Consider the following 13,460-nt stretch of genomic DNA (forward strand, 5'->3'; position numbering starts at 1 on the left):
CCCTCTAAGAATGGAGGAAATGGGACCAGGCATTCTTTTTATACATGTAAAACCGTAATGGACACGGACAAGATTTAACCACCCTTCGAAAAGGTGGCAGTAAAAGATGGAGTTTGTTAATCAGAGAAAAAGTACGAAAAATTTCAAGTTCCGCGAAGTATATTCCGCGATGCCCTGAAACAGGAAGTCAAATGATTCCGTGATCCAAAGAGACGCAATGCCCTACGAAAGGAAGACAAAATATTCCTTGCTCAAGAATGAGTTCACGTGCCCCATTTTATGAACGTTCCAATTATGACAAGGATGCTGTTGATTCCTTTAGCTCATATGTGGTTATCGGATGCAGTTGATTCCCGCTTTCCACGATCTTATGTTTAAGGCCTTTTTATCCATGAGCTCCCCGACTAGCCCAGTCGGTGCCCCCATAACGTGCATTTTGTCCGTAGGTGTGATCGATCTCGGTCATTCTTTATCTCTATTTCATTTCTACCCAATCTTCCTAGAACAAGCCAAATTCCATGCCGAACTAGTAATTTCATATTTCATCATTCATATTTCCTCTCATTCTCACTTTCTACCTCAATGTCTCCATCTCATCTAATGTTTCAATTTTATGCTCTTCTCTGTATATTAAGCCATGTTGATCTATGAATAGAAGGCAGTCTACTACTTACCACAGAGACGATCCGTTGTTTTATTTCTAGGTAATACATGGTGACCGTGATCAAGGTTAGCCATTACATGTTCGATTCTTTACGCCTTGAAGGAGATATATTGCTGTCCTGTGATCAAATGGTTATTCCTCAACTTATGAAAGGGGTTCCTAATTTTTACTTATTATTGTCATTATCTATTTTGCCCTTTGAACTAAAAAAGATCAAACAACACACATTATCACAATAACAGAATCAAATTAAATCTCAAACTTTCACGGAATCCAGTAAAAAAAATGTTTGCTGTCTTCTTTGTCCAAAAATTAGAGTTCCACACATTAATTTGTTTCTGGGCCAACAATGATTTGCCTCCTTGCAAAGATTTTTAATCTAAGCAACTACTCACCTGGCCTCCTATCAGCACCCTAAAACACAAGATGGTTGAGAGATAGAAATTACTTCACTATGACTTCGCAGCCAGCTATTTCCCATTCACACAGACATAAAGCATCGTAGAGATCATCAGATTGATGTGAAAAAACTGCCCAGGTAGAAGATCTGCAGCTGCCAAAAGTAGGCCCATCATTCGATAACAATGCAGGCTGGAAAGTTTTTTTTTCAAGAGGTTGGCTGCAAAATAATACTACATAATGCCAAGGATTCGATTGAATTGCCTACCATCTATCTAATCTAACTAGCTTTGACTTGTTTCCTTGGGATGTGTCTCTATTTCTTTGTACTACATGTTTGGAAGGTGGAAGGTTCTTAACTTATTTTGCGACAAGGGATCAGCGCTGCCAAAAAACATGCATGGCTCATTTACAAGTATAACAAAAGACTTATCTGGTACATCTATTTCAATTGATATTTGCCGGAAGAGTAATTTCTGAATTTTTTTTCTGAATAATCTCTGTTGTTTCGCTCAGACTTTGAGGTTTGGTGTTAACATGATAACAGACTTTCCTTACAGGACATTCCACAAGCTGGCAGCACTGATCTTGTCCAATGTTGACAAACAAGTCAAGAACCGAACGCTCTGCTCCGTCCTATTTTGTTGGTGCATGTGTGTCCCACGAGCCTAAACTATCATTAGGAGGATTGCATGAAAAGTAAGTACTAAAGATCAATTTTATTTGCAATATAAAAATACATATTTCTTGAGGAACTATGAGAGACGTTATCGAATGAGAAATGGATCCTGAACACCGCATGATGGATGAAAGTTTTCTGTAAATCTTAAACCATGATGCCGTTGTACTGTAGGCGTTAGAGCGGCTTTTTTGGAAATGTGAAAAAGTATGCAAATGCGATGACGAGGTTGAAAAACTAGTGAGGTAACCAGGTAAAATCAAAACGAAAAAAGACCCATTTGGGCTCCAGTTAGTTTTATCAGGATTGAAAATGAGCAAAGAAACATTTTTTTTGCACGGGCTCTTCTAACCTCTACAGGGAATGTAATCCCCAGTAATATTAAGATGAAAGGTTATAATTCGTCCATTTATTACTTTTCAATCTTTATATGATGTTTGTCTACCAACGAATTTGAGTTGGCAGACCGAGCTAGTCCTTGAATGTTGATCTGGAATGCTATCTAAAAATTTGTCCAAGTCTGACTTGAAAGATCCAACCGGATCAACAAGACCTACGTAATTCCTACGAATATTAGAGGGAAGCAAATTCAACAATGAAGGAGCCCGAGATAGAAGATTGCTCGAACTAGCCTGGATTCTCGAGGGCTTGAAGGTGCTATCAAAACGAGCGTTAAGCCTCTACGGTCACTACAATTGACCCTAAACCCTGGGTTGGGATAAAGCTCATGGATACTTTTGAAGACGTACAGTATCAGGTACCTTTCGTATCTTCTCTGAACACTGTACAGTCCCAACCTTTCTAACCTCTTCCAATACGAGAGCTCTCTCATATCCTCAATGTTCCTAGTGAAACATTTTTGGACCTGTTTGACCATTTGCAAACCAGCTGAACTCATTGGAGTCCAAATGGACGAGGCATACTCAAGATGTGGCTGGACAATCAACTTGTACAGAGTTAGCATCGTGACGCTATCCCTGGACTTAAACGTGCGATATATCCAATCTTCGAGTAGATATGCTCATTGAACTTTCCAATAGGTTTTCTCCAAAGGCGGGACTCGAACCCACGCCCTCTGGGGAACCAAACTGTGCAACTATCTGGTACATTAGACCACTCAGCTACCATGATTCCTATATATATTGGGAGGATTTCCCGTAAACAAGAACTTCTAAAAATATGTACTGTGAACGGGCTTCCCAACAAATTGGCCCACTGTTGGTCAGAGCAACTCTGAGCCACTTATACTTTTCCATGAAGGTACAAAGTGTTCATTATGAAACATCAAATCAGAGTCCTCATGGACATCCCGCCTATGTGTTATGTGTTCTATTTTTCCATTTTTTGAGATACCATTTAGTGCTTGACGATAACTAGAGAAGAGAGTTAGTGAAATAGGGAAATCTAAGTAATTAAGAGATTGAAGATGAAGTGAGAAAGTGTTGAAGTGCCCCCTTCATCAGTGGGAGCACATCTTCATGGGGACAGAAATGGTTTTGCTCCCATTGGCCTACTCCACGTCTGTCGCAACTTAATGGGAGATGAAGAGTCTGCCTTTTGTGCCATGGTTTGGCTTTCTCATGCAGATGCTTAGGTTTGCATGCAGATGTACCATGCCAATTTTCTCCGTAAAAATCCGACAGCTCTTACGAGTTTGCACCTGTCCATGATTATGGTTAGGAGGAGGTTTTATGAGGGTGCAAATATGGTTAATTCCTGTAGCATTTCAAAATAGTTGCATTTAATTACAAATTATCTTATGTGAGGGAGATATTTTAATCATAAATCACATTTTGATTACCTTCCAAGTACGTGATGGAAGATTAATATGGCTGAGAAATTATTTTTAAAAAAACTTGAAAGAAGTCGTGCTTTTTTTTCGCGGACTTCCTTACCGCTACCGGGATTGGAATCCCAGCAATTCAAGACGAGAAGATTATTCATTTTACCTGACTTTTATTTTTATATATTATTTGATCGACCAACGAATTAGAATTGGCTCATCTGGCTAATCCTTGAATATAAGGTTGATCCGGAATTTTAGTCAAAAACTTGTCCAAGTCTGACTTAAATCCTGCCACTGGATCAACGCCTACATAAGCCCTACGAATATTTGAGGGCAACAAATTGAACAATGAAAGAGCCCGAGAAAGAAGAGAGTTGGACTTCATTGTTTTAACTAGCCTGGATTCTCGAGAGCTTGAAGGGGCTCTCAAAACGAGCGTTAAGCCTCTACGGTCACTACAATTGACCCTAAATCCTGAGTTGGGACAAAGCTCATGGATACTTTTGAAGACGTACAGTATCAGATATCTTTCGTACCTTCTCTGAACACTGTACAATCCCAACCTTTCTAACAAAAGATACCCTTCGTATCTTCTCTGAACACTGTACAGTCCCAACCTTTCTAACCTCTCCCAATAGGAGAGGTCTCTCATATCCTCAATGTTCCTAATGAAACATTTTTGAACCTGTTTGACCATTTGCAAACCAGCTGAACTCATTGGAGTCCAAATGGACGAGGCATACTCAAGATGTGGCTGGACAATCAACTTGTACAGAGTTAGCATCGTGATGCTATCCTTGGACTTAAACGTGCGATATCGCATCAACCACATGTTAGAAAAGCCTTACCCACCTTCAAATGGATATGCTCATCGAACTTTCCATTATTTTGGAGGACTACATAGATGAGAGACCTGCTCAATATCTTTACCTCCATTATATACGAGTGGAGTATTTAATGGTGTCGACCCAAAGGTCATTACCCAAAGGTCATTGAGCGAAATTTCATTCCATTCAGTGCCATGTTACTCGCAGCAACCCAAGAGTAGATTTGGTCTAGGACCTCTACCAGACAATCGGAATTCTGACCATTCCTACCAACTACCAATTTTGTATCATCAGCATAAGAAGAGATACTGACATTACTACTACCAAGCTTCTGAAGCGGAGCAATGAAGATAATGAAAAGGAGAGGACCCAAAATGGAGCCCTGAGGGACACCGACTTGACATCATGTGTGTCACTAAGGGATCCCTCAACCTTAACTAATTGTTTCCTACCACAAATGAAACTTCTTACCCAATTGATAACCTTGCCTTGGATCCCAATCTCATAGAGCCTGTTAACTAATAGGCCATGATCTACCTTGTTAAGGCCTTGGCAAAGTCAAGATAAACTACATCGACTGACTCATGGCTCTCCAGTCCCTCAATAACCTGCTCTATATGTTCAATCAATTGGGTAACCGTGCTAAAATGTGCTCGGAACCCATGCTGGCTAGGAGGAAGGACTTCATGGATATCCAGAAATTCAACAAGTTTGGACTTCATGATCTTCTCAAACACCTTCGCAATATTCGAAGTGAGAGAAATCGGCCTAAGTGGCCAAGTTCATCTATTCAGCAAGATCTTGTGGTCATTTTAAATTGCTTATTTGGAATAAAGTGAACCGGCTTAGGAAATGATAAACTTTTGCTTCCCGTTCGCCTTCCACATCTCTAGAAGTCCGTGGCGTTGTGAACGCTTCGTGACTGACTTTATTACTCTGACTAGTGTGGCTTTTATACATTTGACTAGTACGCACGAATGAGCTCAATCAATTCAAAACACGTTGATGGACAGACGTTTTTGGAGCGGCTAAGGTTTTCCCTGTCCGTTGTGTTAATCAAAACCGAAAGCAGTATGAACTTTTTATCTCGTTTTTTTGCGAGAATCATTTTTTAATTGCTCTCAAATCTCTTTTGATATGCTCAAGTATCTTATTGTTTTAATGGCTTGTTTACATGAAACAAGATCTGCAAATTTACTAATTTGGTTAAAAGAATTTCTATGAAACGATGACGCATATCAAAAGGTCAATCGCCTTATCTGGTTTACCAACAAATTAGAGTTGTGCATTTGGCAAGACCTTCAATATCTAGAGAATGTTTCTTAGATTTGTGAGCTGAAATGCCACTCAAATTTTTCATTTTTCACCCTTGTAATAATACCATTGAAAGAATTGCTAAAGCAATAAATAAAGCATAATTTGCTGTCCCATGTGTTTTTGACATAATTTGGTATGTAACTAGTTCCCTGTCTGAATGAGTAAAATTCGTCATTTAATTGACTGTTTTCCCATTAATAACTGCATTTTTTGTGGCAGTTCGCTCCTTCAAAAACTCCAAAGTTATATCTCACCATGTTAAGATAGGCTCATGGTTGGTTGAAATTGTCCAAACATAGGAAATCACAAGGCTGTTAAGGCCTTTTTCCCCCAGTCTAGCCAAATCCGTGAAGGCAGTTCAAGGCCATTTCGCAATCGTGAGTCTACATCCTCTACATAGTAACCGGTCCCTCATGTCGTCCTACATAAACTCGCCATATTACGTGCTGTACTACATTACGAGAAAACTGCGTTTGTCATGCCGACTTTCGCTCCTCCAGTCTTCAAGCCTGCAAATCCAATGCGAGTGTCGCTTATCAAAATATTCCTAGTTGAAAGGCCAATGACGAGGAAGGAACGACCCGAGTCCCTGTTGCAATAATACAAGTCGTGCCTTCACCTCCTTCTCCCCCGCCTCGTTCTCTTAGTTCTCCGCTTCGCGTTCCTAGGCCAAGTCCTAGTTCTCGGTTGTTGGGGGTGTATCTTTGTTTCTTTCTCGCTCTCTTTCACCATGTCTCATTGCTGTCCTCAAGCCCCCTCTCAAGGATAGTAGGTACTCGCGGCCTTTCTTGCTGTCGGCGATCATCAAGAATACACGTAGCGCTCCACATTCCCTCCACGAAGGCTGCAGTCTTTCGACCTTCTCTCGGATTCAGTTCTCTGTCGAAGTTCGGGAGGAAGTCAAATCCGTTTTTCCTCCACAGAATACATGTCGGCTCGATGAAGCTCTCCATTCTCGGGTTGAGTTAGTACATTCGGTGAAGCGGTTGACAACGGAGTGGGATAAAGATATATCTCTTAACCTGGCGCCTTGAGGAGATGGTGTGGCAAGCACTATGTCCATCATAGGTGGCCAGGCTCGCTTTTTGGATGGATGGTTGGTAATGGTGGGGTCCCACTGACTACCATTCATTGGCAAGAGATTCTATTTGTGCTTGGAGTGCAAACTGATCGTATGTTGATGCTGTGTACTGCACTCATGCATGTGAACAAACATAAAATGATTGTACTGCTTTGAAGAAGAAACGTTATTAGTGGGAAGATAATTCAGAGTGAATCTAGAGCTCGGTGAAAACAAATTAATCGATCATGAGGACCTTTTACCCCCGAAACATGGGCCATTTGATCCGAAAACAATCCACGTTGACCGCAGTAAGTGGACCAAAACCGTGGACGGAGATTCCCGGGCCTCCCAAAATCCCATTTCTGGGCAATTTTCTCTTCATTAGAGCTCCAGGGATCGAATCCAGGCCGTGGAATACGCATCTGATGTTCTCGTATTTGGGAGATAAATATGGTGACATGTGTCGGATTGAAATCCCTTTGCGTCCACCATTTGTCATGCTTTTTACACCGGAATTGTGCGAAAAATTATATCGATCCATTGGACCGCGACCCGTTCGTCCAGGGTTTCTCGCCCTGGATTATATTCGAAAGCGGGATCCTGTGTTTGATAATGCCAAGGGATTACTGACCTCCCAAGGCGAAGAGTGGCACCAGTTCCGGAGACAGGTCCAGAAGCCCATGCTCAATCCCAAGTCCGTCTTGCCCTACACAAAGCACCTGGAAAATATTTCCGACGAATTTATCGAAACCATGATAGCGGAAAAGCTAGATGACAAGAGGGAGGTCTCGGCCGAGTTCCTGAACGACCTTTACAAATGGGCTTGTGAGTCGGTTTGCTTGATTGCCCTAAACACGCGGATGGGATGCTTGGAAAAGAATCTTAGTCCGGATTCTGAGCAACTCAAAATCATTAATGGCGTGTCCACGATCTTAAAGACCACTGCCTCTTTGGATAATGGGATCCACGTGTGGAAATACTTCCCCACAGCCAAATTGCGAGAGTTTGAAAATGCCGCCCAAGTGTTCAAAGAGACCTGCTTTAAGCACATCCACGTGGCTTTGGAAACGATCAAGGCTCAACCTGATGACCCCACAGCCGAGAAGACTCTTTTGGAGCAATTCCACGCCAAAGGCTGTGACGAAGCCACCACCGTGGTGATGGCCTTGGACATGATCTTCGGAGGAATTGACACCACCTCCCACACCGTGGCCTTCGCTCTCTACAACCTGGCCATGAATCCAGAGGTCCAGGAAAAGACTTTTCAAGAGATCAAGACTGCTCTTCCCAACACGGATTCCTCACTCCCAGACGCTGTCAGGAAATTGCCTTACTTAAAAAGTGTGATCAAAGAGACCTTGAGAGTGAACCCGGCGGCCATTGCCAATGCTCGAACCCTCACGGAACCTCTCGAGTTGAATGGTTATCTTTTGGAACCCGAGACCAATGTGGTTCCATTCCATTACTACATGATGAACAGTGAACGGTTTGTGAAAGATGCCAAACAATTCAAACCAGAGCGTTGGTTGAAGGACCATCCATTCTATCAGAAGATCAACCCGTTCATGGCTCTGCCTTTTGGCCATGGAGTCCGGATGTGCATCGGGAAGCGCTTCGCCGAGCAAGAAGTTGAGATCATGCTGATGAAATTGCTCCGCAAGTACAGGGTAGAATGGCACTATGGGCCCATGGAGGTTCGGATTCACACCCTGGCCTTTCCTCACACTCCTCTGAAATTTCGGTTTCTGCCACGTTAAAAAATCTGAGGGCCCTGGCCGTATCTCCCGCTTATGCATAAGATCTTTCATCTTCAGTCATTGAAATCGTTGAATTTGCATGGGATCTAGTGACGATAGGCTCGACCGGTAAAGTCTAAATTACGTGTAATTACGTGTAAGAACACTTATTGTAAATTATATCCCCCAATTGCAAATTCGTGACCGAAGAGATAATGTCAAACAACCTAAATATAGATCTATATTGTTATGATCGCCCATGGTCAAGTTCCTGAATATATTCCTTGCACTGTAACTGCACTGTGACGGCAAAAGAAGATATAGACTGTCGCTAATTCTTTTTAATAAAAACATCAATTGATATGCAAGTTGATTTCATGTTCTTGCGTTCCGTTTCCGTATCATGGTATAGAAAATATAATGAATACTAATTAAACCATTTCAATTTGCCTCATCCCATTATCATGATCGTCATTACTTTAATCTAGAGCCCTCTGCTTTAATCCATTGATACTTTGGTATTTTCATGTTTTCTATGACCAATGCTGCACCTGAGAGTCCAAACTCAATGTTGATAAAGAAAGCTTGATTCTCGACAACTTTCTTTGAGAAAATGTACTTAATCAGAATATTTGGTTTGAAGAAGCCTCAATTCTATTCTAGGATTGAAGAAGTGCAACCGTTGAGAAACTGATTCCAAGAATGGGGCTGTTCATGTGGAGATTACTAGTCCCGTCAAGGCACCGCGTTTCTTGGGACCTTGGCTATCGATTCGGAGGATTCGTTAATGACTTTCCATTGAATTCCACTTATAGTGAAGCACTACCAGGAGGAAAGACTGATACCATTGCACTTGAAATAGCATTTTGACTCGAAGTTTGTTAGTTCCTGAATCCTTGCAAGCTTTGGATTCGAGAAAAGACCTTCATTTTTGGTTTCAAACGTAACTATCTCGATTCAAGTCAAATTCAGGTTTCCACTTCTAAACGCAGCCAAATCTATTTATTTAAAACTTTTTACTTGCGGGCTATTTTCAGTGATGTTGAAAACCCAAGATTTATTCCAGCCACCAGGAAATAAGCTTAGACCTGAGTAATTTCTGAAACAACCTTTGTCTATGGGAATGCAAACTATCTGTCTGCAGGGTGTTCCATATTCAGTGTCTCTTGCTAAAAATTATATGAATTTGAATTCAACAAAGGAAGATGTAGTATTGTTTGAGGAATAGTGCTCTACCAACATCCTGACAAACATTCGTGCAGGTTGGTCTATTTATTTAGTGACCATGATTCTCACTCACAGAGAATGCCATTCACTACCATCGTTAAGTGAGTATGATCTACTTTTGAATGGAGTCGAGCCAATATTTTTTATTCCAATGATAATTTTGAAAAATATTAATGAAATATTTTTTTGGGGAATTGCATGTAATGTTTCAGAGAATATATATGGAAGATGTTATACATCAGCTGACCATATGCAACAATTCTTGAAATTTCGTCCATACCAAGCATAAACAAGAGACCATTGATTTTCACAAATTCAAAGGATCCATTTTAGTTGAGGTTATCGATCATTTGCCGGAAATAAGTAATTCAGCAATACAGCAATTAAATCTTGCACAAGTAAATACCAAGAGTTCCTGTCCTTTCAAGAGTCATTATAAAAATAAAAAAGGGTTTTTTTTTTTACACCAGTGCGCTGTAAAAGGGGCCAAAAATACTCAAATGAAAGTTCCCACCTGACCCATTGATGATTTTATAAATAATTTTAAAATTGGCAGTAACAAAGCAAAACCTCGTCAAAAGGGAGGCTCATTTTTATTTTCGGTTACACGGGACCAGTGATGCACATAACTGATCTCAAAGTTCACTTTATCAATTGTAAAAAATCAATATTTCGAAGGTAACTCTCTTAATTCTGAGACATTATTTTTATTTTGTTTGAAGCAAAATATTGTTTACGTATGCTTTAGTTCTGTTCTAAATTTAGGGAATTTACTTCCATTTTGAGGCATTTCCTGGGAATTCCCAAATGAAATTTAGAAGGAAAATCCGAAACTCTGATTATGGCAAGCCTAAACAGGGCTAATACAACAAAAAGTACTTTTTAGTGAGGTCAACATTTCGAATCATGATTAGTATCGCAGCTTTGTTTAAGTACAATGGATTTCAAGGCGTTTTCAAACAGGTACCAGATGTTTCTCCATGATGCCCGAGGAGGTTCGCAACCAACGTGGAGAGTATTTCACTGTGACCAAAACCAACAAGAACTTCGAAGAGTTCTATCAGTCTCAGAATACGTGCCAAGATTGGGACCAATGCTTGGACTACATGCGCCGATGTCTACTTCAATCCATAAGGGTAAATCGGAATCGACCTCAGTCGGCCCGAGTCATTCAAAATGTGCTGCAGGATTTCGCAAGCTCAACGGAAAATCGCGTGGACGAGGTTCAACTTCGTCAAATGGAATGGGACCCATACGTGTGGCAATTCTCCTCGACACGGTGGGATTTGCATCTCCATCCTGAAATCAACCCATTCCTTCATCATCAATTCTCCAACGGAAATATCTACCGTCAGGAATTGGTATCCATGATGCCAGTGCATTTTCTGAATATCCAACCGCATCACAAAGTGCTGGATATTTGTGCGGCACCAGGGTCCAAAACCAAGCAAGCACTAGAGAGCCTTCATGCCCGAAACACTTCTGCCGAGTTTATTCCCCCGGGGTTTGTCATTGCCAATGAGTTCGATCCTGGGCGTTGTCTGAAATTGGCCTGCAATGTGAATTCGTATGCATCTCCCTGTGTGATGTTAATGAATCATGAGGGTTCTAGGTTTCCGGACATTCCTGATGTTGACCAGGATGGCAATCTGATACCAATGAAGTTTGACCGTATTATCTGTGATGTTCCGTGCTCTGGGGATGGTACCATTCGTAAGAATCAAAATATCTGGACTGCTTGGACGCCTGGAGCCGGCAATCATCGTCATCAAATCCAATACCGAATTCTGAGAAGATCAGTCGAGCTTCTGGAGAAGGATGGACTCATTGCATATTCTTCTTGCGCCATAAACCCAATCGAAAATGAGGCCGTTCTCCAACGGATTCTCAGCGAGAGCCAAGGAGCTCTTGAAATTTTGAAGTGTCCTCCTCAACCTGGGATCAATTATCTTCAAGGCCACACCAATTGGCGAGTTTTCGACTCCGAAATGACTGAATACACCAATTGGTCGGAAGTTCCAAAGAGGTTTACCTCACAGGTTCTTCCGGAAATGTTTCCGAGTGGACTTTTTAACGAGCAACTTCGACGAAGTATGAGATTTCTACCCCATTTAATGAATGACGGAGGCTTTTTCGTGGCCATTCTGAAGAAAAAGAGCAACCATATGCCTTGGGAACGTTCAGAATGTCACTTTAAAATGCCAGAAAAGTCTTTGGAAACCAAATTCCGAGCCCTCTCTGGCATTGCAAGATGGGATAAATCACACGGAAGGCTGTTCAAGAAAATGTGGATTCCTCTAAAGACCTCTCTCAGTGATCGTGAGGCAGTCGCAAAGGCCCTCGAGTTTTATTTTCCAAGCGGGTTCCTTCAATCGGACCATCTTCACTCTGTGAAAAATGACTTGACATCTAAACTGTGGCTAGCCAATCCTCGACTTTTAGCAATCAAGGAAAGGTTTCATAAAACCTCACCACAAGGCTACAACATGTTCAAACTCGGGCTCCTAGCCTTTGTAAAGGATAAGAAGACTCATGTAACTTCTTGTCCCTTCAAACCATCCAAAGGACCAGCCGGGAATCTCTTATTGCCTCATATCAAAAGAGCAGTTCGACTGTCGTCGGAGGATTTCAAAATAGTGCTCGAAAACCCAAATCCTAATGTGGAGTTTCGGAAGCATCTTTCCGCCGAAGGAATTGCAGCTTTGAGTGAATTATCGCCGCCCGGAAACTGCAAATTGTCGGTTCATTTCAAAGGCGAGAGTGATATTGTCTTGGAGTGCCTTGCATTTGTGGGGCACAATATTGTCGAGATTCAGGTGACGACACATGAGAGGTATCATTACAGACTGACACTCAATCCAAGTGATGTCTTTCCTCAAATATCTGACTCGAAAAAAGGTAAAAGTGAAGCCCACGATATGCATCCTTCGACTTGATATACTCACTCCTTCACCTCGTTTCTTCTCATACATGGTACTTGCCCAAGGTGAAATACATAAAGCTTGACAACCAAAGTAGTACAGTCATTACAAAGTATGAGCATGAAACATCACTTATTTGTTTGACTTCTAGATCGCTAATGGATGCACCTACCATCTCGGGGCAAGTGGTTCATAAACGAACACCCAGCAAGAAGATTTGCTTCCTTGACATTCAAATTTCCCCAAGTATTAGTTCAGCAGAGCCACACACTTCCCCAATCCCCATCTCCATCACAAAGAAGACCGCAATCTTGAAGTCATGGGTCGGCCACCCAGACTTGATGAAAGAGGCTCTGAAAGGAAAGTCTAAAATCCATGTGGGAGATCAAGTACGCTTCGAAGTGTTCGACGAAGATCGGCGTCAAAGAAATGAGGAAAATGACAATTCCAAAAGGGATGACAAGCCTGAAAATACTAATAATACAGACAATGACATCGAGGAAGTTACTGTCAAAAGTTTCACCATACTCGAGCGTTGGGCCGAGAAAAACCCGGTAGTAGCTTTCCTCCCGATTCCTCCGACCGCGACGATTCAAACCAAGATTGTCGACTCATCTTGTCCAGATGAGAAGTTGAAGATCTGCAAGTTCTGGTTGAACACTGGACAATGTCCGAAACAAGAGAATTGCGCCTTCGATCACATCGCGCAAGAACAATTGGTTCTTCAGAGACGGAAATATGTTCTGGACAAATTGAAACGACGTGAGGAACTTCAAAACGGGCGGGACGATCAGCGTGACGTCAGTTGTAAGGTCAAAAAAGACAATCGTGAGAAGGACGA

General features: G+C 41.7%; 2 protein-coding genes across 4 annotated transcripts; both read left to right on the plus strand.

Annotated features, from left to right (window-relative positions):
- The first annotated feature begins 1,466 nt into the window (after positions 1–1,466).
- LOC131892802 (RNA cytosine C(5)-methyltransferase NSUN2-like) lies at positions 1,467–12,771 on the plus strand. 3 transcript variants are annotated; one of them, XM_059242653.1, is made up of 3 exons: positions 1,467–1,762; positions 9,135–9,799; positions 10,662–12,771. In XM_059242653.1, the coding sequence occupies exons 2-3, from the start codon at positions 9,757–9,759 to the stop codon at positions 12,632–12,634; spliced, it is 2,016 nt and encodes a 671-aa protein (XP_059098636.1). In that variant the 5' UTR covers positions 1,467–1,762; positions 9,135–9,756; the 3' UTR covers positions 12,635–12,771. The 3 variants fall into 3 exon arrangements, with proteins under 3 accessions (XP_059098636.1, XP_059098635.1, XP_059098637.1); XM_059242652.1 differs by having other exon boundaries at positions 9,135–9,301; positions 10,660–12,771; XM_059242654.1 differs by having other exon boundaries at positions 9,135–9,285; positions 10,648–12,771.
- Positions 6,345–8,839, plus strand: LOC131892804 (probable cytochrome P450 301a1, mitochondrial). The gene has a single exon (XM_059242655.1). It carries the CDS (start codon positions 6,981–6,983, stop codon positions 8,490–8,492), a length of 1,512 nt encoding a protein of 503 aa, XP_059098638.1. The 5' UTR covers positions 6,345–6,980; the 3' UTR covers positions 8,493–8,839.
- Positions 12,772–13,460: the final 689 nt, after the last annotated feature.

Source organism: Tigriopus californicus, chromosome 2 (genome assembly GCF_007210705.1).
Source record: "Tigriopus californicus strain San Diego chromosome 2, Tcal_SD_v2.1, whole genome shotgun sequence".
Lineage (NCBI taxonomy): Eukaryota > Metazoa > Arthropoda > Copepoda > Harpacticoida > Harpacticidae > Tigriopus > Tigriopus californicus.

Excerpts from the sequence above, each read along its gene's own strand:
- LOC131892804 (XM_059242655.1), top strand. The coding sequence starts at position 6,981 with ATGAGGACCTTTTACCCCCGAAACATGGGCCATTTGATCCGAAAACAA.
- LOC131892802 (XM_059242652.1), top strand. The coding sequence starts at position 9,174 with ATGGGGCTGTTCATGTGGAGATTACTAGTCCCGTCAAGGCACCGCGTT. Across the intron at positions 9,302-10,659 it reads TATAGTGAAGCACTACCAGG|AGGTACCAGATGTTTCTCCA; the intron begins AGGAAAGACTGA and ends GCGTTTTCAAAC.